At 38.6% G+C, this 26898-nt stretch overlaps 1 protein-coding gene across 1 annotated transcript in view; it reads right to left on the reverse strand.

Moving 5' to 3' along the window:
* The window catches only part of DCHS2 (dachsous cadherin-related 2), a 174600-nt gene that overhangs the window by 32733 nt on the left and 114969 nt on the right, over positions 1 to 26898 (reverse strand). Inside the window, exons 10-13 of the mRNA XM_087816138.1 lie at positions 25782 to 26021; positions 16591 to 16725; positions 16168 to 16377; positions 11631 to 12488 (exon numbers count right to left, since the gene is read on the reverse strand). Coding sequence (XP_087672264.1) covers positions 11631 to 12488; positions 16168 to 16377; positions 16591 to 16725; positions 25782 to 26021 — 1443 coding nt within the window. The remainder of the gene's footprint in view (positions 1 to 11630; positions 12489 to 16167; positions 16378 to 16590; positions 16726 to 25781; positions 26022 to 26898) is intronic.

The raw sequence follows: 26898 nt of genomic DNA on the forward strand, positions 1-26898 counted from the left end.
AGAAGAAAGGGAGAAGAAGGGAGGGAGGGAGGTAGAACACTTTAGTTCTGGCCTGAGAGATCAGAAAATGCTTCTCTGCCTACAGGACCCTTCCAAACCAAGGGCAATTGTTATTAATATTTTTTAAATCACTCAATGCTGTAATACCATATCTGGTTATGGGAACTGCAGTGGTTAAAAAAAAATAGCACCTATTCAAGATCTCTGCTGGGCATCTTCATTGAATCTTACTTAAGCAGGCCCCTGGGAATGGGCTTGACACTCATCCTGCTGGAGGTCATGGTAAAAATGACCCCTAAGCTAAGCCTAATAGCTATATCTTTTTTCTAGATACTTAAAGTGTTTCATTAAAAAGAAGAGAAGAAAAGCTGGAATGAACAATATTTTCCCCAGGAGTCTTTTCAACACTTACTACCCAAAGAAAAATGCGATGAGTGCACTAAATATTAAAAGAAACAAGTATGTGCTGCTGTCTGCAAAACTGAAAATTCAGTGAAAAGATGGAAACAGAACTCGCGACGGAGATGGAGGAAGAACAGGAGCGCCGAAGCTGCGTACACGTTCTCTTTAAAAACGTTACACTTAACACAAGCTGGGACAAAGTTTGAAAATCATTTTTCAGGTTTCCAAATCATTGCTCTTTTCAAGGCAGTTATGAAATCATTCAGTGGCAAGGTAAAGGATTTTAATCAATCATGGTGGAATCAAGTTACTACACATGTTGAGAACTCTTTCAAATGTCACTATAATCTGATGCTTATTTTGGTACATTTCAGGGGACCCATTGTGAATATAAAAACGTCTTACAGTTTTGGTAGGAATATGCCTTCACAGGAGGGCAATATGTTTTGTCTTCAGTGCTCAGTCACAGTTCTGTGCTTCCTGATACAATGTGTTTTTTAAACACAGGAAATTTTATTTCAAGTGGCTTGTCATCTATTTTTAAGAACGGCAGTCAGAAGAAAAACAGCTACGCAGGCAAGATGTACCATCCTGCTGACGGCCTGTTCTTCACGGGTGAGGATGCGTATTATATGCCCAATTACAAAAGAAAACATGGAGATCACTTACATGTAAAAGAACAAAGATGACTGTGGAGTTGCCAGTGAGAATCACACGTGGCCTCTCCCGTAAAGGGAACTATCCTAGTTTTATTGCAAATAAAATGTTCATAGTATCAATGAATGGTAGTACAAAAAGAATTTCATTCAACAAAAATACTTCAGACTAGATGCTCAAGTCAGCAAAGAGCTGCAAATATTTATATACTTTCTTCCTCTGACAAAGTTTAAATTTGAGACAGCCTGAAAAAAGAGGAAATAACTAAAGGGACTTGGATCTTTCTAGGTCTTGGCTACTATGCACATTTTTTTAAAAAATTCTTTTTTAAAATTTACTTTTATTGTTGACACTATTACAGATGTCCCCTCCCCCGGCACTCCCCCATCACTTTGCCCTACGATGCACGTTTTAAAGAGAAGCCTGTCTCGGGCACCAAGAGGAAACTTACAATTCTCATTTCACATCAAGGTAGAAATGATAAAATATAAAAAGTAATACCATACCTTCAGTTTCTATGAGGTAAGTAAAACACAAATTTATTATTATTATTTTTTTATATTTTCAGGCATTTATGAATTTCACTTCATGTCTAACATTGCATCAAAAAGGATGATACACTGAATGTTCTTGGTTTTTTCTTCTTTACAAACACACAGTTTAAAAACTAACGTCACCTACAGCAACAGTAAACTATCCATTTAAAAGCAGAGTTCTCTATTAATGTTATATTATATAAAATATTATATGTCATATAAAAATCATATCATGGAAACATTTAAGTAAAATACAGTAATTATGAAAACATTTTATTATGAGTTTATTATGAGTTTTATTTTTGGGATTTCTAAGCAATTCAAGCCTTTTTTTTTAATTAATAATTTTTAAAAATTGATGATTAATTTGAGAGGAACAGTTTTTTTCAAACATTTGGATGATTTTGAATTATTATGTCTTAAATGTCCAGTCACTGAAAAGTTAAACATATTTCAATCACTTAAGAAGAGAAGTTGGGAGTGACATTTAGCAAGATGGTTGAAGAGGAAGACCTAGGACTCACCCTCCATAGAGACATCTACTTAACAACAATGTATGATCCCTGCCGTGGCTTCATTCAGGCCCTGGCCATTTGTCATGTGCATCACCACAGTCCCCTCCTAACTCGTCTCTCTCCCCTTTGCCACCCTTCACAAGGCCTCCAAAATCATCTTCTACAATATAAAATTTGTTTTGTCACTCTTGCTATTTGAAAGGCCACTAATGTCTCTCCATTCCAGCTCGTCACTGGAAAGCTCATGCGAGCCTCTGTCCAGCTAGTCCAGATGGTTTGCTGCTCTGGATGGTAAACTCACCACTCTCTTGAGTCCCCACACCTCTGTGCCAGCCATTTCTCCTTCCTGGAACCAAGTATCTGTTCCCCCTTCTTTGTGCCTCGTTTTATTCTCACTTGGGCATATGGCTTTGGTTATCTTCAAAGTATAACGGTTGAATGGTGAAATGATTTCAATAAGCATTTGATGAACGCCTTGTAGGAGCAAGCTCTTTCTGGCTCTGCCATCCACAGCCAGGAGTTGCTCCCAGCTCCTTCTGGCTGCACAGTCATCCCCATGTCTTACACTTACAACTGTTGGTTAATCATGATGGCAAAATGCCTTAGAGATTATTAAGTGCTCATTTAATCATCAAAACTGTCTTCTTAAGGAACAGCTGAAATAGATGTTCAAGGCCCTTCACAAGGCAGACCATTTGTTTCTTATATCTTTAAAAAACTGAACACTGAACATACAGTATTAAGCATACAGTCAACATTAACAGGAGGCTTGACGGGGAAGGAGAGAGAAATGAAGGGCATCTCAACAACAGAGATAAAAGTGTCCTATAAGAGTTAAAAATGAATGAAGCAGAGTTACAGTTTTGCACAGAACAATTTAAGATGCGCAAAGAAAAAACTTTTTTAAATTTTTTATGATTGATCTAATAATATTCCTTATGAACTCCACCCTGATAGACAATAGTCAGAAAAACTGACCATCTTGCCCTACCCGTTTTGGCTCAGTGGTTAGAGCATTGGCCCTGAAGGGTTTCGGGTTCAATTCTGATCAAGGGCTCATACCTCGGTTGTGGGCTCAATCCCCAGCCCCTGTCAGGGTGCCTGAAGGAGGCAACCAGTCGATGTGTGTCTCTCAGATTGATGTTCCTCTCTCTCCCCCCCACTCTCTCCTTGAAAAGCAATGGAAAAATATCTTCTGGTGATGATTAAAACAAAACAAAAAACTGACCATCTTAAACACACTATTTAAGGTCATCTCAATATTTTCCCTTTAAACAGAACTTTTAGGTGACTTAGTGTTTTTTTGAGAACATGTTCCATCTTTGAGATTCCTTCCCTCTTGCGCTGCTCCTCTGTAAGATGACATAAGTGGGTGGGTGGCCGGGGGATGAGGCTGGATCTTTGTGTGCTGTCCACTGGCTTTTAGATTTGTCTCTAGGAAAGGAGTCTCGTCAGTCACGTCATCATGTTCAGGCTCCAAACTCCACACTGCTGCCCTGGCCCTACCAGCTGTTTCTAATACTGCAGACCCTCTGAAGGGTCATCTAACCCTGCGTTCAGACTGTCCACCCCACAGATTTGGGGACGAGCTCATCCCATCCCTTGCAACAGTGGTCCCATGGCAGGCCTACTGGCCTGGACTCTGTGTCAGTCTATGTCCACAAGTAGGAATGCTGGGACCATAGGATGCCTTCCAGGTCTGAGTGAGCCAAACAGGGATGGGGCTCTCACTTGGGCCTTCTCTTTACCTAAACACGTTGCCTAATTTACGTCTTGTGTTAGCATAAGCAGCAGTGTCCTCCCAGAGTTCCCAAGTATCCTCTGCTGTTAGCTTTTCCTTCAGTCCACCTCAATGGCCACCTCCAGGATTATAGCTTCAGGAAACGGAGGGGCCAGGATGCTTCCGCTGACTACTTGTTTACTATACCTTTCCTCCCTTGCCCTACCCACACTTCGCGGCAAACAGAAGAGATGAGCTTTCCTTTCTTTCCACATGGCAGACTTTCTTATGAACTATCTTTGTTTGTAGCAGGGCCACCTATTTTGTCAGAGGCAGAATATTCTTTCTTTGCATTTTTGCTGAAATTATCCTAAAACTACACAAAACAAGTGGATACCTTTGCAGAACAGGTGGAAGGTCTTATCCAGAGACAGACAATTGAGAAAAGGGTGGAAATATAGTTACAAAAAACCTAATCCTACGGAGAAGAACAAAGTTGGAGAAAAACAAAGGACAAAAATACTAACCCTACAGTGAAGAACACAACTTCGAGACTTACTCTAAAGCTATGATAATCAAGACAGTGTGGTATTGGGGGAGGAGGCTGGGAAGAGATTAACCAAGGAATTTATATGCGTACATGCACAGTCCATGGACAGACAATAGTGCGGGGAAGGCCTGGGGAGGTGGAGGTAGCAGGGTGGAGGGGGTCAATGAGGGGGAAAAGGGGACTTCTGTAATACTTTCAACAATAAAGATAATGGGGGAAAAAAGAATAGACAAATAGATCAATGGAACAGAACAGAGAGCCCAGAAACAGACCCATATAGTCAACTGATCTTTGACAAAGAAGCAAGGGCGATACAATGAGGCAAAGGTAGTCTTTTCAACAATGGTATTAGAACAGCTGAGCATTCACATGCAAAAAAGAAAAAATCTAAAACCAACTTTACACCTTTCACAAAAATTAACTCAAAATGGATCATAGATCTAAATGTAAAGCAAAAAACTATAAAACTTCTACAAGATAACATAGGAGAAAACCTAGATAACCTTGTTTGGTGATTTTTATTTAGATAAAATATGAAAGTCACAATCCATGAAAGAAATCATTGATAAGCTGGATTTCATTAAAATTTAAAACTTCTGCTTTGAGAAAGACAATGTCAAGAGAATGAGAAGACAAGCCACGGACTGGGAGAAAATATTTGCAAAAGGTAAAAGACTGTTATCTAAAACATACACAAACTCTTAAAATTCAACAAGAAAACAAACTAATTAAAAAATGGGCAAAGACTTAAAAAGACACCTCATCAAACAAGATATACAGAAGGCAAATAAGAATATGGAAAGATCCCCCACATCGTATGTCATCAGGAAAATGCAAATTAAAATAACAATGAGATATTACTACACACTAACTGGAATGGCCAAAATCCAGAATGCTGCCAGCATCAAATTTCTGACAAGGATGTGGAACAAGAGGAACTGCCCTTCACTGCGGTAGGAATGCATAATGGTATAGCCACTACGGAAGAGTGTTTGTCAGTTTCTTTTTAAAAAAAAATATAAACATACTCTTATCATAAGAGCCAGCAATCACAGTCTTTGGACTTGACCCAAAGGAGTTCAAAACATGTCTACACAAATACCTGTATGTGGATATTTTTTATAGTAGCGATTTTTTATAATAGCTTTATTCATAATTGCCCAAACTTAGTAGCCAAGATGTTCTTCAGGAGATGAATGGATAAATAAACTGTGCTACGTGCAGACAATGATATATTATTCAGTACCATCAAGCCATGAAAAGACATGAGGAACTTTAAATGCATATTCCTAAGTGAAAGAAGCCAATCTGAAAAGACTACATACTGAATGAATTCAACTGTATGACATGCTGCCAAAGGCAACACTGTGGAGATAGTATAAAAAAATCAGTGGTTGTCAGGGTTTGGGGCAGAAGTGGGAGAGGGATGAATAGGCAAAGCATGGAGTTTTTTTAGGGCAGTGAATAATATCATTGTAATGGATCCGTGTCATGATATATTTGTCCAAACCCATAGAATGTACAACACAAAGGGTGAACCCTAATGTAAACTCCGGCCTTTGGGTGATTATGACGTATCAATGTAGGTTCATCAGCTGTAACAAATGTACCCCTCTGGTGCAGGATGTTGATAATGGGGCAGGCTGTGCCTGTGTGGAGGCAGGGGATATATAGGAAATCTCTGTAGCTTTCTCTCAACTTTGCTGTGAACCTAAACTACTCTGGAAAAAGTCTTTAAAAATACATTAACCCTGTTACACTATAAAGAAAACATAAAGAAACAGAATCACTCCCAGGGCAGGTGCCTTGCCTAAGTGTTAAGACACTTAAAGAAAAAAACATGTAAATCAAAGGAAGTTGATGAGCAATGGAAGTCCAGGCCGTCATGACAACATCACAAAATCCCTGCAGGCAGTGCTGTGTGAGCTCTTCTGTGGAAAGAGTAAAGCAGGCTGATGACACTCAACACAGGAATCACATCCAGCTCGAACTGTTAGGATTAGAAGCAACTTTCTGATTACAATTTGGCTTCCTGTGTCTTTTTTCTTAGAGAGAGCTGATCGTCCTGGCATGACCACTGTAATTCACACGGCAATCATAGTTCTTCATATGAATAAAAGGACTTGAGTTCTGATTTATGTATGTCTCTTTCATATATAGGTCCTTGCCCTGGGGGAAGAACTCCCCAGTTTGTTAACAAAATGAGGTCTCGAGGCTATTTGGCTGAGGCCCAGAGGTGGGACTGGGGTTAATTCACAAAGATGAAAACTGCCTTGTGAGGTGTTTGTCTTCTGAGAAAACTTGACCTTGAGTAAGGCCTTTCTCCTTCTATCTCCTCCAGAGCTATCTTAGAGTCACAGGTAAGGTAATAAATTCATCATCATTGTAAATGGCTGGTTAGTTAGATGGTACTCATTCCAATGAATTCCATTCCAAATATGAGACTGGCCTTAAATAATGAACTAGGGATGACGGGTAATGTTTCCTTCCTTTTTTCATTATCATAAAAATTTCTATTTTGGGCCCTATTTCAAAGTCGTGGATGACCACTTCCATAGTAATGGGAACTCTGTCATCTTGGAAAGTATAACTCTTATCTGGTTTGAAGACAAAATGAACAAAATGGAATGGCAGGGTTTTAAAACTGCAAGTAGTTAGTTCATTGTTGCTACATAACTGTTCAGTAACAATGGGTTGCTCTGGTGAGAATGTGTACCCAGATAACTTTATAGAATTTAATTAAAGATTTAGGACAGAAGGAGGGTAACAATAATTACAAGAAGAGCACTGACTACTACCCTGGGGATGACCTCATTTAATCCTTACAGCATCCTCCCAGGAAGTCTTTATCATCTCCACTTGAAAGAGAAAAGAGCTTGCGCATTGTGGGCAGGAGAGTGGCTACACTAGCTCCTACCAGCGTTCAGTTCCCACATCCTACATCCATGTGCCCAGCCTTACCAAATGTAGGAGCCAGAATTCGCTGAATCAACTGCCACGGGGCTGGAAGAGTTCCTCCAAAATATCAACATCTAATTTATTTATGATATAATATTAAATATATTCTACTAGTTAGAATGCCCCCACAGTTCATCATGTTTTAATTTTATTTCAAGTCTTTTAAAGTCTGAGTATTAACTTTTAATCAGGGTATGGATACAATCCATCATTTCCATTTTCCCCTCATGGTAATTCAAAGAAATGCATAAAATTGTGCCTAGTCCACACTGGGGACTATGGGGGTTCGTTTAAATTGTTTTAATACATTGAAACAGCATGGACAAACAAGTGGTTTATCTTTCACTTCAGAAAGAGTCAGAACGGTTGGATTCCCTCTCACCTGGGTCGAAAAGGAACAGAGGGAGGAGTAAAGAGTGGGAAATCACCGAGACTTCAACTTTTCCTGTCACACTGCCGTACGGCCAGCCTCTGGCCTGTAGGCAACTGGTGCCCTCGAGAATGACTCTTTCTACGAATAAGTGAACATTTCATGACTGCCTCTTCCAGAGATTTTACCTACCAAAAGGTTGCTTTCAAAATGGAAACTCTTTACTGAACTACATATTGTTTTTAACAATTGATGTTAAGTTTAATGTTGTCAATTGATGAATACAATATTAATAAAAACGAACTTGTGGGCTAAGAAAGAAATGTTAAACAAGTATAAATAAATTGGAGTAATTTGTTTTAACTTTTAATTTTCTTAAAATAACATCCAAATGTTAAAATCAGTTTAGAACGATAAAAATTATAACACAAAAAATAATTCACTGAAGATGTCAAGTAGTGCCTACTGATAGGATGTTTGAGTAACCCATGGAAAAGTTAAGCTTCCAATAGGCATATAGTTTTCACTTGGAGATAAAATTAAGTTGCAGGTATATTTGGGAGGGAAATAATGCTGGAAGCTATAAAGTAATATTAAATAATTTACATCAGGGCCATTTTAACACTGATCAATGGATTCACAATCCTTTAAAACCACTGGAATTCAAATGCAAAAAAAACCACCCATCACCATCTGGTGTCTATGTGATCTGGCAGTCTCTACTGAATTTATGTTCCAGGCAAAGCTTTGGCCAACTTGAAATGTCAATCAATATTTCATGCACCTTGTCGTTGTTTTTCACAGGCTCCCGGGACCCAGGTGTAGGCTAGTTGTATCAAATCATACTCAACAGCCTTCTTGACTGTCATCCTCCCCTTTCCTTCTCCTTCTCCTTCCTGCTTATGCTGAAGCTTTACCTCTCAGCTTAGACTTTATGCCCTTCACACATGTTAGTCTTCAAAGCAAGGTCCCAACCTATTGCTTCAGATATCCTGAAACGTATACCTACCTGGATGTTTATGGATACCATATGCTTGTATTACCGCCAGAAGTATTTCTAGCTTCCTTATGTGTAAGATTTAATAAATGGAGTGTTAAGTTCTACTTAAAAGGTAACAGTCAAATTTTTATTCAGTAATTCCAAATACAAGAGAACTAAGAAGGACAACTCTGATCAGAGGTCAAAGAAAACACAATGACGTGGATAGCAAGACAAAAAGCTTCCCATCATTTATTCATTAGCTTTTCTGAGGGAATCCCAGCCTCGGAGGTAAGAATGTAATTTGGTCTTCACTGTCCTCTGCCCTAACTTTTTATCTCATGTTACTCTTAACCATACTGATTAATCCCAACTGTGATGGCTGCGAGCAGATGGAAGGTATACAGATTTGATGAGATGCTGCCTAAATGATGGGAAACAGGCTAAAATCAAGGCCGCTTCCTCCTGTAAAGGTTGCCTTCTATCAACAGAGTGAACCTGAGACATACAAATGAATGGCCCTGCAAAAGGAAAAAATTTCCCTTTCCAAAGCAGTTTTTAATAGTGTTATTATTAAATCATTGCTGAATTCAACCAGAAATATTATACTGACTAATCCCTCACTTAATTTCATATTGAAACTTTTTCTTTAGGGTACCTTAGATATTACATTTAGGTTTAATTCTGCAAACTGACCCTGGGTGAATTGAGAAAGGATATCTTAACAATTAGGAAATGCCTTAGGTATATTTAGAAATTGCATTCACTAATGTAAAAAATTGTACTAACAATGATGGCTTCCATGCCAATTCTATTCAGGAACAGCATATTTAATGCCTATTGCTCTGGAAAATTTTTACTGGGTGTGAATGTTCACTAGCAGTGGTTGGAAATCTTAAGTGAAGGGTAAATGAACAAACTAAAGAAGGGAAAGTTATTGCAAGTAAAATCCAAAGTCCTCCAATGGCCCACAAAGCCCTGCATGACCTCTTAGTCCTGTGACCTCATTTCCTACCATTCTCCCCCTGCTTACTCGGCTTCAGTCACGCAGTCCTCTTTGCTGTCCTTTGAACAAACCAGGCCAGCTCCCAGCAGCTTTTCCTTTTTTCTGAAACACTCTGTCCCCAAATATAAGGATGGCTACCTCCTCTCTAAGTCTTTGGCCAAATGTCACTTGCTCAATGAGGCCTGATCTTACAGCTGCTATTTAAAATTGGAATTTGTCACTCTTCAAGCACTCTCTACTTCCTCTAACCTTGCTCTGCCTTTTCTTTATTCAATGGCTTTTACCACCATCTAACATAGACTATAGTTATTATGCTTATGGATACTGTCTATCTCTGCTAGAATGCAAGCCTCACAAGGACAAGCAGCTTTGTCTCTCAGTTCACTAACATATCACAATGGAAAAGAGTCAGGCATGTAGTACTCCCAAAAAGAAAAAAAGTGTTGAAGGAACAAATAAAATATCTGAAAAGTGATTATGTACAGCAGTAGAGTGCTCCAGAGGGCAGAACTAGGATTTATGGATAATTACAAAAAGGGCAGATCTGGGTTCAAAATATGACTTTCCAAATGAAGGGGTTTCCAACTTTGTCATGCAACAAATCACCTATAGAACTTATTAAAAACCACAGGGTCTGGACCCCAGACTTAAGCAGAACCTAGAAGAACTGGGAAACAGACTCTGCGGCAGGGGAGGGGGGTTCAAATATCACTGCTTTTATACACAAGTTCAAGAAATACTGTCCTAAACTCTCAATCACTGAAACATTCAAGTAGAGACTAAAAGACCATACGTCAAAGATGTTTAGGGTGAAATGTTTGTATCTGCACTACAGACAAAGGCTGGGCTTGATTGTACAACTTTATCAGATTAATTTCAAGATTGATTAATATGATGTATTTTGTGCTATATTATTTAGAACATGTTAATTTTACTTTCCAACAGGCTCTGCTATGAGGTTGGTATTTATGCCTCTTAAGGTGAATAGAAATATAGCTCTAAGAATAATTTCATATTTTTTAACATTTAACTCTTATGTGGAAGTCTCATTATACATAAGAATATATATAGTTTGGACATTTCTGACTTATTTTGGGAGCCACTATTATTTCATTTAATAAGATAATAGCAATTTACTTTTAACTATGTTTAGACTCAATAACAGGACTTCTGAGTAAGCAACCCATAATTCAAAAGAGGGTGGAAGTCAGGTCAATAATCTGCAACATAGAACAACCCTAATTTAATACTCAATTTTATATTGAATATTCTCTTTTCATATACAAGGCAGTATATAATATATAAAATATATTTTCACTACGACATGAATAAATTAAGTTCAGAAAAATAGCAGGCTTCCTTTTGAATAGTGGTTTAGGTATGTATAAAGTGAAATTGAATCATGATAAAATGACAAACAAAACAAAAAAATGACATGAGCAAGGGCACAACACACATCAGACCTTTAGCAACCACACTCCTCTTCTCCCCAACCCCGGAGGCCCTTTGCTTTGCCTGGTGGGATAAAGGGATCAGAAGATTCAATTCTTTGTTTTCTAGTTGGATATGATTATGTAGATTGAGTTTCTTTCATTTCACAACTATCTACAAAGAAACTTTTTTCTCTTTGGTGTAGAAGGATATTTTAAATTAATCTGTTTGGTAGTTTTGTTTTTATGTTCCCCATTATGGTATAAACTTGTGTGGAAATTACTGAAAAACCATTAGCGTTGTGAAGAAAAATTGTCACATGTGTCTAATACTGTATTTGAGTATATTTTTCTGATATACTTTGGATAAAAATTAGCATACCAAGAATTGGCTAAATTCAAAAATTTATAACTAATCTACAATAGCACTATTATTACATAATCTCTAGTTTTAAGCATTTTGCCAAAATAAGTACAAAATATAAAAACACTCAAAGGGATACTTACCTGCCTCGCAATTTTCAGTCACAATCCCTTCATACAGATGGTGGCTGAAGGCCATTTTTATATCCTGTCCTTCCATGCGAATGACAAAGAGACCAATAGCTGTCCTAGCTGGGACTCCTTGGTCCATAACTTTAAGCTGCAGCCAGATTGGAAAATATTCTGAAGATGGGTTTTGCTGAAGTTGAACCTCTCCTGTATATTTATTAATAGAGAACATTGACTGGGTCTCTGCAAAACTAAAGGTGACAGTTCCATTGGGCCCCAAGTCTGGATCACTGGCTCTCAGAACGGCAATAGTCTCGTTTATAGGTGACTGAGGGGAAAGAAAAATCTCTACGGGGTTCTGTTCCCAAACTGGATCATTGTCATTAACATCAGTGACATGTACTTTTATCATCACTGTGCTGCTTCTTGAGCCCTGGACACCACAGTCTCTGGCCACAGCCCGAAATGTATGCTGGGAGCGGGCCTCCCGGTCCAGGGCGTGGCCGGTTCTCAAGGTGCCCGCCACGGGGTCCACGGTGAAGGCGCCCGCAGCCTCCTCCGCCAGGAGGTACTCAGCTTGCCCACCGGGGCCTTGGTCGTGGTCCACGGCGGCCAGCACAAGCACCACCGTTCCCACTTCAGCGTCTTCCCTCACGAAGGACTGGTACTGAGGCGTGGGGAAGGAAGGGCTGTGGTCGTTGTCGTCCAAGACTCTGACTTGCAACTGCACGAGGGAGCTTCTGGGTGGATCCCCCAGGTCAGAGCACAGGATGGCAAGGGCGAAGCGGCCCACCTGCTCCCGGTCCAAAGCGCGAGTGGTTGACAGTTCTCCTGACGTTTCATTAATAGCAAAGTATTCAGCAGTATTCCCATCTGTTAAAGAAAACAAATTCAAAATTCATTTGAATTAAAAAAAGGTAGCAGTCGTTGGCTAACAATATATACATATATATTCATTGATTCGTTCACTCAACAAATATTTATTTCCTGATTACTACAAATAGTGCTTTTGTAAGTACTGAGGCTGTAAGAATGAACATGAATGACCAAGTCCCTGTCCTCATGAAGCTTCTATTATCGGGGATAAACAAATTCAGTATCTCAATAATTAGAACACTTGCTTTGACTGAGTTGTGGAACTACGATTTTGGTGTGTGTGCCTGTACAACTTTTATATTCATATATTTTTTCCTTTTGAGAGGAGTAAAAAGTATATTTTATTTGAAATATAACAATAGTAAGCAGGGTTAAGAAACAGGATATAATGTCCACTTTTATATATCAATAAAAAATTAACAGATTGGCAAGCCCTCACCATGTAGCTCAGTTGGTCAGAGCATCATCCTGATACACCAAGGTTGTGGGCTCAATCCCTGGGCAAGGCACATATAAGAATCAGACAATGAATGCATAAATAAGTGGAACAACAAACTGATTTTCTCTCTCTCTCTCCTTCCTCCTTCTTTCTCAAATCAATAAATTAAAAAAGAAAAGAAATGCAAAACAAATTTACAGACTGACAGAAGGAATTTTCCCAAACATTACTCACTACAGATTGTACGCCACTTATACGAGAGCAGTAAGTTCCTCCTCTACACATCCGTGGCACCCGGCGCACGAATCACAGCACTTCCGTTAGTGGAGCACTTGTCTAGTTCTTCCATAACATATGTAAGAAGAATGTTTTATTCATTTCTGCAGCCTTCAAAAGAAGTCTTTCCTTTACTATTGTCCATGGTACTGAGTGGAATATAAGTTAAAACTGAACACAGGACAAAAAGCTTTCAAGGATATTTGAAAATCATCCTGAACATTAGGGAAAATGTGGTTCGATGACTTGCTGGCCATATTCTTGGGCAAGGGGCATATTTTTGGTTGAGGGGCATATTTTTGGTTGAGGGCCATATTCTTGGATGAGGGGCATATTTTCAGTTGAGGGCCATATTCTTGGATGAGGGGCATATTTTCAGTTGAGGGCCATATTCTTGGATGAGGGGCATATTTTCGGTTGAGGGCCATATTCTTGGATGAAACGCACTATTCCCAATAGTGTGGGAATTTACTAGAGTCTGCCAGAGGCATGTGGAGAGGAAGTGGATGGGCATTTAGACAACACAACAGCCACAGGTAGTGCTGGGGCTGAAGAGAAGTGACTCGCATTTGTATTTATTCATAAGACGTGGTTAATTTGTACCAAATACAGGGATGATCAGACAAACTACATTTCTGTGGCATTTGTGGTTAATAAAGCAATTAATTTGCTCAGCAAACATTTAAGGAACACCTATCTTGTACCAAGTAAGTTCAGGATGCTGGAATAGGAGAAGATTAGGACATGATCCCAGACTCCAAGAGTTTATAGTTCAGGAGGAAATGCTGGTCAGTACCTGGACATTAAAGTATGGTGTGAAAATCATGCATACAGGGCACTGAGAAGCACAGAGGAAGGGCACACAGTCCTGTGTCAGGATGGCCAGGATATGCTTATTAGAAAGAGTTACATCAAAACCAACTCCTAAAGGGAAAGAAGACAGGCTGCAAGTTTCAAAGAGAAGAGAAAGAGGAAGAGGGAAGAGCTTCTGTGAAGTCCCAAGATTAGGAGAAATGAATGGCTGCCAATGTTTCAGTAAACACTGAGTCTCTCCTGGGTATTTGAGTGTCGAGGGTAGGGAGAGGGCTAGCAGTGAGTGAAGGGATACATCTGAGGGGGAATGTTTTTCAAGATGGAAAAGACCAGTAAAAAGTACAGCCACTATGGAAAACAGTATGGAGATTCCTCAAAAAATTAAAAATGGAGCTGCCTTTTGACCCAGTGATCCTACTTCTAGGAATATATCCTAAGAATCCTGAAACACTAATCAGAAAGAATATATGCACCCCTATGTTCATAGCAGTACAATTTACAATAGCTAAGATCTGGAAACAGTCCAAGTGCCCATCAGAAGATGAGGGGATAAAAAAGCTGTGGGACATTTATAGCATGGAATACTATGCAGCTGTAAAGAAGAAGGATCTCTTACCCTTTGGGACAGTGTGGAGGGACCTGGAGAGTATTAATGCTAAGTGAAGTAAGTGAAGCAGAGAAAGACAAACATTACATGATCTCACTTACATGTGGAATCTAAAGAACTTAATAAGCTGATGAACAGAATAGATTCAGTGACATGGAAGCATGGATCAGACTGATGAATCTTAGAGGGAAGTAGGGGGGTGGGTGGGTGGAAGGGGAGAGAGTAACCAAAGAACCTATATGCATCTATGCATAACCCAAGGACACAGACAATGGTGTGGTGAGGGACTGGAGAGGGGGTGGGGCGGGGTGGAATGGGTCACTGGGGAGAAAAAAAAAAATCTGTAATATTTTAAACAAAAATAAAATTTTTAAAAAAGCAATGGGAAAACCAATAGAAGGAGAAACGTTGGCAATACAGGAAAAGAGGAGTGCCTGAGCATAAGGAATGTCTCTGATGCAGTGGAAGGGGACAGGTGGCAGTCTGGAAATTGTTTGTCATTGGTCCTCACCCAGATAAATACAGAAATTGAGAATAAGCATTTAGAAAATTTTATAGCAACTCAAGAGAATGATTTTATATCTGCGGATTACAATAACAATTCTTAAAAATTGGGGTTTGCATTTTGCATGCCTTGATTCTTTCCCGCAGTAATTCATACTTATTGTATTTTACAAAAGTATCAGTCACAAAAGATTGGAAAGTTAAAAAATATAAACCTTGGTCCTTAACCACAGATAGTTTGGGAAGTTCTAGAAAGGTGGAGTTTAGAGAGGAGGGAAATATTTGTTCCACTGCAACCTGAGGGAAAGGGGTAAGACGTGGGCTCACTGAGTCACTCTGAGGGAGTACTATTCTTCAGGATGGCACTATGATAGTGCCTTTATCATAAGGAAATAATATATTGTTCAGCACAGCATTTCTATACTAGTAAGACTGTTCAATATCTAAATGATCACAGAAGGGGAATAGTGAAATAAATGACGGCATGCATGTGCATAAGAGACATCTTTAGAAATGTGTATTCGTTGACATGAAAGATTTACATAGTATGTTAGTTTAAAAAGTGAGGTAACGAACTAGCATATACAAATTACCCAATTCATTTAAAATTGGTGTCTGAATTTGCTGAGGTTCATGGAAAAGTGTTCTTCACAATACCAAATGAGTTATCTCTGCAAGACATACGGTTTTTTGTGTTATTACTTTTTGTTGTTGCTGTTAATCCTTACCCTATGATATTTTTTCCGTTGATTTTTAGAGAGAGTACATTCACTAATACTAAATAATTTAGAGCAATAAAATGTATTGCCCTATAGAACAATTTACAAGAGTTGTTGACAGCAGATTTGTAGAGAATTTGGGAGACAGTGGTTCTAGATGGCTGTAGGAAGGAGGTGGAGAGGAAGCCCAGGGCACCAATCAGTTCTTCCTGGGTGCGTATCTCACAGACATTGCGATAGACACCAAACACAGAATGATCAGCATACGGTGTGTGTCAACTCGCTTGGTATCGGGGGGAATTTTAATAAAGAAAATACCAATTATATGAAACGTGACAGCTCCATTATTGCCAGTATCCATATCGAAGGCCAAAACAGTGTAGACAACTGCCGGCTCTTGGTTTTCCAGAACCTCTATGTCACGCGTGGGGGCAGTAATCTTCGGAGCATGATCGTTTTCATCTTCCACAGCACAGACAATGGTCGTGGTGCCAGACAATGAAGGGGCTCCCCCGTCTCGAACAAGAACTGGCACGGAGTGAAAAAAGGCACAGATTGAGGCCATTAATTCATACCTAAAATACACTGCCCTAACTAGACAGCATCTGACCAAACCAGCCAGGTGGCACTGACGCAATAACGGTTTATTTAAAGACGCCCTACTTAAATGTAACATTTCAACACTAAACCTCCTGCTGCCCATTTCTGGTTTTTGCTTAGCAGAGTCAAGGGATCCCTTACCTCGGAGGGTGAAGACTTCCTGAACTTCTCTGTCAAGTGTGGTGGCTGTCACCACCTCTCCAGTGTCAGCATTTATCTCGAACAGCCCAGACGATGCACCTGGCATGATTTCAAACCGAAGCTTGGCATTGATTCCTTAAGGGAAATATAAAGAAAAATTTTAGCAAGTATCCCTTTGGAATCCATTTGTCTGTTTTCCTATTCTTTTCCCTATGAACATGTTAGGTGATGGATGAAAAAGGCAAGACGCTTAAACAACCTTCAAGTTAAGGTTAAGAAAACCACACCAAAACAACTCTTTTGGCTGTTTCTGCTAAATAAAAGCCTCATGAGCTAAAATGCCTGATTTTCAAAAGTCTTATGAGACTTCCCCATAGTGAATGCTTAAGATTTTTTCCCTCCCATAAAAAATTTCTTATAAAGAGTGTGCAATTCTCCAACATATTCCTAATTACTCCTTCTAACACCCCTGATTGGGACTTAATGACATAATTGTAGGCTTGAGAGGCAAAGGACAGTTTCTGTAGACTGACCCCCTATTTCAAAGCTTGCGCTCAGTTATGACACCCTGTTCATTCTCCGGCGCAGAAAGAGAGCCATGGAGGTGCTTCTCTGCATATTTTTTGTTCTGTTTTCTATTTCGTATTCAGTCTCCTCTCTGGAGTGAGAAATGTGGTGCTGCGTTATTACACATTTTGAATAAAAATCTTCCCATATTCTTTATGGTTCCATTTCTCCCCTGAGAAAAGTATCAGGCCATTTCCATCACTGGCTGTGAAGACCGTTCATACCATTACCTTGAATGGGTTTACCCTTTGCATGGAAGCTTAGTTGCACTGTACACAAGTTCCTTTCAGTCATTTTTCTATGTTCTTTTCTTAACTGACAAGAATCTAGGCATAGATATAGTACTTAGAATATATGATTTATACTTTAATAAAAGATGAAATACTGTTCTTTGGCCTTAATGGAAAAACTTCAATGATAAATCTTTGCTAGTCTTAAAATATAAGCTTCACTATGATCTAGTGAATGTAATATAGGACTGAGTGCTGGAAGGAGTGGAATATAATGCTGGTTTTATATAAGAATAAATATACATGTCTTCTTACCATGTCCCCAGGAAGGAAAAAGGTATTTGAGATAATCTGCAGTTATTTAACTGCCGTTTTAAAAGTCTAATAAAATAGGATCAATACATTTGATATGCAATGGCCAGAGGTCACCAAAATATTTCATTCTCTCATCAGGCTTTAGGCATATTATTACATTAATTATTATTTAATATCATAGAGATTACTTTGACCTCATAATGATCGCTTTAGGCATATTATTACATTAATTATTATTTAATATCATAGAGATTACTTTGACCTCATAATGATCACATAATCTCTCCTCTAGCCAAGACAGAATTTCTAAAAATTCTAGGTTGTTAAAAATTTGTTATTCCTATCTCTTCTTACATTATGACAACGGGAGCAATACCATCTTATATCTACTTTGCTTGCTCCTCAAGTATTTGGTGAGCAAAATCAGGTGACAAGCACAGTGCCAGTTTGCCAAGGAGACGGTGGTAAATCAAACAGGTATGGCCTCTGCCTGCATGGAGCGCACATGGAGACAACACCTTTTAATTTGGGGGCCTTTTATTTTTGAAATAAACTTGCTCGCTATGTGATTTTATTCTATATTACACATAGTATTATATATTACACATTATATACTTTTCATTCCCAATGCTTGTCAAACCTATAAATACCTTTAAATGTTTAAACATATACTCAAATCTTTATATCTTCCATTCCTCCCATTGTTCTCTAATGTGTTTTGTCACAATAACCTATTTTTCCCTGACTTTTTAGAAACTTTCTGATTTTGTTATTTCTATTATTCAATATAGCTTTAAACCAGTCGTCTGCAACCCTCTTAGTGTAATATTGAAGATAAATAAGACCTTTGTTTATAACTATAGTTTGCATGCATTCATTTTCACACTCCAAACTTCACACCCTCACAACTTAAAAAATGGAGACAAATTTGAAGTGCTCTACGAGGGCTCTTCTAGAGCTCAGTTCCCTGCCACTTCCTCCACACGCCCTTATAATCCACCAGAACAAAGGGAGCATCACCAGACTTGAAAACTAAGAAAAGAAAAGAGATTATTTAGTAGAATTCCATTACCTCATTAAGCAATCTGGAAATCTGGATCTGAACTATTCTGTGATACATGTATGACATACACCGAGTGAAGGGGTGTGTGTGTGTGTGTGTGTGTGCACGTGTGCACCCATCTGTGCACATAAACATCCGTCTGCTCTCAGACCTCAAGACTTACAGCCTTATGACATCTTAACTTCTCCCACTCTAGGATAACCTTTCTCCTCAATTCATTTCTTTTCCTATCCAGGCCAGCCCCATGAATTCTCACTTTAGCAACCTTGCAAATTTCCTCAGGTCCTGTGGCTTTTTGCCAAAGATGACCAGAAAATCTCCAACCCGAGATCATTCCAATCATCTCTCTGCCTTCCTGGAATATCCGGCAGATAACTGGAGCTGGAGAAAATGTCACAACAGCACAGGTTGAGGCCACTGAAATGCCCTTGTCATCTGGTGATCTTCCCAAATCCCCTTGGGCGCCTCTCTCCCATTCGTGTCTCCCACCCTAATACCTCCTGGCTCATTCTCACAGATTCTTCCCCTTCCTATTTCCCAGGTAAAATGGGGGCATTGGGGAAAAACTCCCCCAACTTTCTGCTTCTGTGCTCAACTCTAACCTTGCGCTTTCTATCTCCATGGAAAAGTAATTCTTCAAATATTCTCCTTGGAAGTTTTCTGTCAGTTCTAGTCTTGTTCATTAATTTTTTTCCCTAAAATTATATATTCTTCTCTAGCTATAAATATCAAGAATTTTTTCATATTCTTTATAGCCAAGAGTCTTAAAAAAAAAATACTACACATTCACTGCAACTAGCTTGAAACCACTACCATACCAAGCTACTCTTTCTACAGTCATCCATGACCTTCTGGTTACAAAATCAACTGGTCATTTTTAGTTCTTACCTTCAGATATTTCTGATTGATTTTTAAAAAAAAATAAAAATAAAAATAAAGAGAGAGGAAGGGTGAGAGGGAAAGAAGAGAGAGAAGGAGGGAAGGAGGAAAAAGGAATTCATTCTACCTCCTTCCCAACCCACTGACTTCAGTTGCCACTCATAAACAGATGACACCATGTGTTTGCACTGAGCTCCGGTTATTTGGTAGTTTAATTCAGTTATTCATTCATGCCTGCATCCATTCATGTGTTCCTTTATATAATGCACATCTACTGATTGCCAGGCACTGGAAAGGTGCCACTGAATAATAAGTAATTATCCTGACCCTCAGAGTTACCCTCTAGTGGGGGAGACAATGAAATCAATGAATTACAGACAATGTGGTAAAATATCTTAAATCACTGAGGAAGTGGATCAGGGAAGACTTATCACAGGTAGACAGTGTGTTCATTAATGATCTCATTCAATAAACATGTAGAGAGGGTGATAGTAGGTGACAAGGTACCATGCCAGGTGCTAAGAATATAAGTGATGGCAAGAAGACAAATTCTCCACCCTCACAGTGCTTACAGTATAGCACTGGATACAGGTAAGTAAGCAGGCAATTGCGATTCCAGAGGATAAGACATGGCTAAGTTTAAGTTGCCTTTTGTACAAGCTGAGACCCTAAAGATGAGTAGGATTTCATGGGTAAGAGGGAAGAAAGAGTGTTGGCCCTAAAGGGACATCCAAGGGAGACAGAGTCAGAGGAGAGGAGGTAGGACTTCCTTCCTGTTTGCTTACTGTCAGCAATGCCATTTTGCCTGGTTGCAGCAAGTGCCCGCAGCTTTCAGTCTCTTTGGTACTCCTAGGATCAGGCTCTGCAAGGCTCCTGCTCTCATTTCCTTCCTAGGTTCTGACATCTCAACCTCATCTCCTTGTTTTCCAGTATTTTTCCTGGGTTACTTCAAGCGTCCCTTTTTGCTTACCCAGCCTTCCAACACTGGTTTTCCTGAGTGCCCTGGACTGATCTACAGTGCTTGGCACCAGAAGTGGGTCCCAGGTAGCAGGAGCTCTGAGACTGGTTTGATTATGTCTTTGGCCTTGAATGCACTGCTGAGTTCCTCGCCCATGAGAAATGGAATACTAGTAACTTAGTATTAGTAACTAGTAACTAGTAACAAGTGTGCAATGATATCACAATCCATTAAATTATCACCTGTGCTTGACTGCAATCAAGTGACTATTAAAGGACTCAGATCCTTAGAGGACCAAATAGTGCTGACTTGGGCCATATGACAGCAAAAAGGACTATGATGTTAGATGGCTGTTTCTGAGTGTACTAGGAACTTACAAAAAGAAAATTACACGCTGAGGCTTTAAACTCACAGCTCAGGCATAGTTACACCACCAGAAAGCTTCCACAGGAGCCCTAAAATTAATCTTCCTGAAGACTGGACCCAAATTGAGTGACAGATACAAGGCATGACTTCATGCAAAGGGATGCTTATTGACTTGAAGAGCCATAACTGGAGTCAGACCTCAACATATTGCAGGCAGTCGTGTACAAATCTCACTCCGTCAGGGACAGCTTACAGTTTCAAAAGAGTGTATAAAGTTTCCTAACTTATATTGGAATAAACCTGGGGAATATGTGTGGATGTCCTTTCCAAGGATGTGAGATCCAAAAAAGTAAAATATAATTTTGATTCAGGATGGACTTATTGATCTGGTGTGCTTATCAGAGACTATCAATTGCGTTAGCTCATACAACTATGTCTCTTGACAGTTTCTTTGACTGGCTTGGATTCATACTGGCCTACCATCATTGAGGCTGAGAGGCTGGACCTTCCCTCATATACTATAAAGAATCCAAAAGCTTAAGGAAATGAGAATGTTAGGATGGATTTACCATGTGTGACATGCATTTCCTGAGTTCAAAGGCCTCTCCTTCATAAAGACCTTTGGAAAGGCATTTTTTTAGAGGAACACCGGCATCCTTTAAAAGCCCTCTGGTAGTTGTCTCTGTGTAGACAATAGATGATGGTGCCACTGGTCCTGGGGACCACCTTCTGAAAACCAACACTCTACACTAATTTATAAGGACTATCAGTAGCGATTTGCTTTCACCCAGCAGGAACAACACAGCACATCTACAGGGTAAACTCTTCTACTATTGGCCACCATCTACTTGGCAAAGATACTGATCACCTTGGCATCCAGGAGAGCATCGCATTGATCTGCTGCTCTGATGACATGAACTGATGAGCAGAAAGCAGCAAGTGTTTTAACTTAGATGTGTTAAACAGATACGTGTATCAGACCAGCGGTCAGCAAACTACAGCCCACCCCTGCTTTTGTAAAGTTTCCTTGAAACACAGTCACACTCACTTCTTTATGTAAATTCTATTGCTGCTGTCTTGCTGCAGTGACAGAGTTGAGTAACACAGACGTGTATGGCCTGCAAAGCCTAAAACATGTACTATCTCCCCTTTACAGAGAAATGTTTGCAGAAGCCTGTCCTTGAGTAAAGGGTGGGAGAGTGATAGGAGTTGAGGAAAGCTGAAGTCATTTCATAACATGCCTGGTTGTTAAGCTAAAAGAGAATAGGACTTTACCATCAAAACCCATGTATTAAATTTGGACATGGGTGTCGTACTGGTCGGAATTAAGAGCTTTCAGAGAAATTACGAACTGACACATGGATGAATAGAGTTAAGATTCACATGGTTCCTTGCTGTGCTGGCTGAGAGCAGACATACGACTGGAACGGTAAAAAAGCTTTGGTGGCTGAGAGTAGACAAACGACCGCAAAGGGTTAATAAAGAATTCTGACCAGGGGAATGCTCATTTCAGATACGCTTTTCAAGAAGATCATTTTTCATGTAATTCCTCAACTGTACAATGCCATGCAGCTCAGACATTTCTGAAGCAAAACTAGGATCACGCCTGGTTGACTGAATGAAGGAATAAGTAAATGAACGGGTTGTGAAGAGTGAAGGCAACTTGAAGCAGCTTATTTCACAGATGTCCCAGTTTCTCAGATCACATAGCCAAACATATTTACTAAGCTCCTAAGTCATAGCTTGCACTGTCTAAGGGGCCTTGGATAAAAGTGAACAAACTGCGTCCTGAATCCATGAGAAGTTCACAGCCTAACGGGCAGGCAGACAAATGAACAATTATATAATTACAATACCATGAATTAAATGAAATAAGACTCCATATCAATTTCAACAGTGATTCTCTCTGGATGAGTGAGGCTATGAGTGGTCTTTTCTCTCTCTCTTTTTATTTCTGTTTACTATTTCATTAATTCTAAGACACATTTTTTTCACATTTTAACATTTCTAAAATGAAATGCATTTTACAATTAATGGTGCCTTAGACCCCATGAAGTAGATGAAATTCTGTCACCGCTGTGTTGCTCCCTTGCTCCAAGTGTAGGATGTTAGGTGCAATTGTTCCGTTAGCGTGAGACATTTTTCAGGAATCCAGATGTAGAATTTATTCAAGATAAACCCGGATGGGGAATACATTTTTATGGAATAGAGAATAAGTTCTCATTGTAGAATTCAACACTTTTGTATGGCAATGTACTGTTAAATTATTTTATATTTGCCACTATGAAGTAAATGTATCAGCCAAGAGTAAAGTCATCTTCCCTGGAGGGGCACCCTTTCCTCTCAGCAGTGGAGAGGGGCCCCTGGGAGAAGGTCTTTTCTCACTAACAATGGAGCTCTTGTTGGTGGCACCAAATACTGTAGGAGTTTTAATATCTTAGTTAAAACCTGGTAGTTGTTTTTCTCTTTTAATATAAGAAAAAACTCCTGTTAGAACTAGTGTGAGTCATACATCATAAACATTCAGTGCTGGAATTCCCATGGGTTTTGAAGGCCAACACTTCAGGCTGACATTTTTTAAAACTACATCGTAGAATGCTAGAAAACATATGTTAAGCTTTCTGGTATTAAGTCATGCTATAGTATTTTTAAAAATACATACTGTAAAGTAAACCATTCATAAATTCCAACACTATGCCAGTACGTTAAAATTTTGAGTACGTCATTTAATTCTCATGCATAATCCTTTTTCATTGTTTTAACCCAACAAGCAAATAAATAAATAAAAATTGAGGAAAAATATTTCAAAATCAAGCATACACACAAGCTTACACACATATTCACATGCATTTACATAACCACTTGTTTAACAGATCTGGCCTCATTAAAAACACTGAGATCTCCAGTAAACTGAAATTGTCTCTGAAACATGTGAAGGTACATGAGACTCATGAAGATGCTAAATGTGTGTTTCAAGCATCCATAAATGCACAGCCAGAAGAACAATAATCTGACATCTAAATTCCCCATCCAGTAAGCCATAATCTCTAGAATGATGAACATTCAATTCAAGTAACAGGTTGCGGACTATTGATTCCAAAAGAAAGTAACATGAACACTAGGCAACTTGACAGTAAAAATCAGAAAGCATATTTATGGTCATCATCTTTAGTTGATATACGCAAACTTGAGAGAAATTATTTCCTCCCTCTTCAAACATTTAAAGCAAAAGAGATCCTTTCAGTAGAGTCTATTACAAAAAGTGAAATTAAGAAGCTAAAAGTAAGGTCAAGGGGAGGAAGCATTTGAATGCTTTAATGACTGCTCAACTGCACATCAGCGGCAGGCTTGGCATGTGTCTGCGGCTTCAGGAAGTGTTTTCCGTGGTGCCCCCGGCCCTGTGTTGCTCAGCTTACACCAGCGCACACACTGAAAGAACTTTATTGAACCAGAGTTATGCTGAAACACAAAGCTTACGTGTATTTTTCCTTGCTTCTAGCACCCTAAACACCATGCTGTAGGAAATGTGCTAAATCAATTCTTTAAGCAGGGGCTGGGACAAGCAATTGTTAGCATGCTCCAGTTCTGTGTCTTGGAGCACAGTAAGAAAAATTGTTTGATCACACTGCCCCGCTCTGGTCAAAAGAGAGATTTAGGTTAGTCCTTAAAATGAAAGTTTTTGTAGCATCACATCCAAATTCATGTAAAATGCATTTCATTAAAAGGTGATGTTTTCCAAGAGGGCAAAGCATCTGAATGGTATACAATTTAGATTAAAAGCTGAAGGAAATGTATCTTTTACTCCTTTGAAACACTAGAAGCATGCTATTATTAATACTATTTCTCCATAGAAGCATCTATTAATAGCCCTATAAGAAAAGAACAAAATATTATATTGATTATGTAATGCCACTTGCTACATACAAATGTGAATCTCAGAAGACCGGCTTATTAAACTATACATATTAATTCAGGTGGAAAATTTTGGCATATGCTGTTAATGGCAAATACTTCACTATAAATTTTTTAATTCTTTTGTTTAAAATAAAAACAGGATATTATTAAAATTACTGAAACTTAAATGCCAAAAAAGTCAGTGATATGGAAAAGTAATTCTAAAAATTCTAGAAATTTACAAATTCTTAGCGATAGTAACCATTTACATCAGAATCAACCGGTTGACATTAATAATAGTAATAATATAATAATAATAGAAATTAACATCCTTTGACCATTCATTGTGCCAGACACTGGTCTTAGTTCTTTCCATGTGATAACTCATTCATACTTAGAACTATAAACCAGGCATTATTATTATCCCCATTTTATAGATAAGCAAACAGAGGAACAGAGAGGCTCAGTAACTTGTTAAAGGTTATACAGCCTAAGTAAAGAGCAGTCCTAGGATTCAAACCCAGGCAGCCTGACATCAGCATCCTATCTCTTCCATTATGCTATATAGAGAAATAACTATTTGCCTTCCTGTATTCAAAGTATCCATTATACTCTAAAAAAAAATGTGATATTTAGTCATACTTCTGCTTATTATCAAGTAAAAATCAATAAATTATGTGTTAATTAGGTGTATATCACTCTACTATAAATAACGATAAAGATTGATATAAGAAAATGCTAAATAAAAGCACACATTATCTTTACACTTTGATACGGTTTTTAATGTGAATTTTTAAAAAGAGGTATGAGACGTTTGAGATGACTCGCAAGTGTCTCATTTTTCTGGGACATAACTAGTTTCAATTACATCAGTTTTTGTTCCTAGCATTAACTATACAGTTTCCATATTTTAAATTACCTGAATCTCTGTCCATAGCTTCAACCTTTGTGACAAACTCCCCTGGATTCTGGTTTTCTTTAACTGAAGCTTGATACAGGTGCTGCTTAAATACTGGGACCTCATCATTTACGTCAAGAACAGTAATTGTCAAAGTCTGGGAGGAAGAAAGTGCCGGGGCGCCGTCATCCAGGGCCAGGAGGGTCAGAACGTGCTGAGTTTTCACTTCATAATCCAAAGAACAAGCTGTAGTTAGTAAGCCTGTTTGCAGGTGGAGAAAAGTAGTATGTAGTAAATATTCTTTAGAAATGTCAAGCTCACTCTATGTCTAACTCATCTAACTTGCTAAAAATTCAGAATCTTTCTTTGTTAAATAATAAATCTTATTAGACCAACTTTAAATTTATATATTATCTAAAATAAAACAATAACATTTTTCATCATAAAAGTCACCCTAATTTAAACTTTAAAGAGGAATGAAAATTCAGAAACAATCAATCATATACTATTATTTACTGTGAATCATATACTATTATTTACATCAAAATGATTTCTCTATCCAACATGGACATTCACTTTTAAAAATATCTGGGCTTTAACAGTATACATCTTCAGGTCAAATGACAATTCGTATTTAAAGTGACCAAGTTACAAAAAAATGAGTATGGCTACACTGTTTAAGATATTTAGTCTTTAATGTATTTAGCTTTGTCAAAGAGCTGTAGTCTCTTTATACTTACTCTGTAACTGTCATTTTATTAACAAAGACTTTATAACTCAGACAAAAAATTTCATGAATAACAAGTGTCTCCATCCTATTGCCACTGAAACATATAAACTCATATAAGCAAAGTGTTATAAAGACTTGCACACATATAGCTGCCCTCTGAGTCCAATTGTCATATTTTTTTCTTGTAGGACTGCTGTTTGCTTCTCTAGCACATGCTCAACCTGTAAGAACTTTTCTGCAAATAATTAGAGGTTTACTGCTTTCTATTTTATAAAACAGTTTTCTAGTAATTACTTACTATCTCATATTGCACAGACAAAAGCCATTGAAAAATTCACTGTGTCTTCTTTATAAGAAATATGAACCTCGTGAGAGAAACAATAGCCCATCTCACATGAATGCATTCAG

The sequence above is a fragment of the Miniopterus natalensis genome, chromosome 4 (assembly GCF_054644295.1).
Source record: "Miniopterus natalensis isolate mMinNat1 chromosome 4, mMinNat1.hap1, whole genome shotgun sequence".
Taxonomy (NCBI): Eukaryota; Metazoa; Chordata; class Mammalia; order Chiroptera; family Miniopteridae; genus Miniopterus; species Miniopterus natalensis.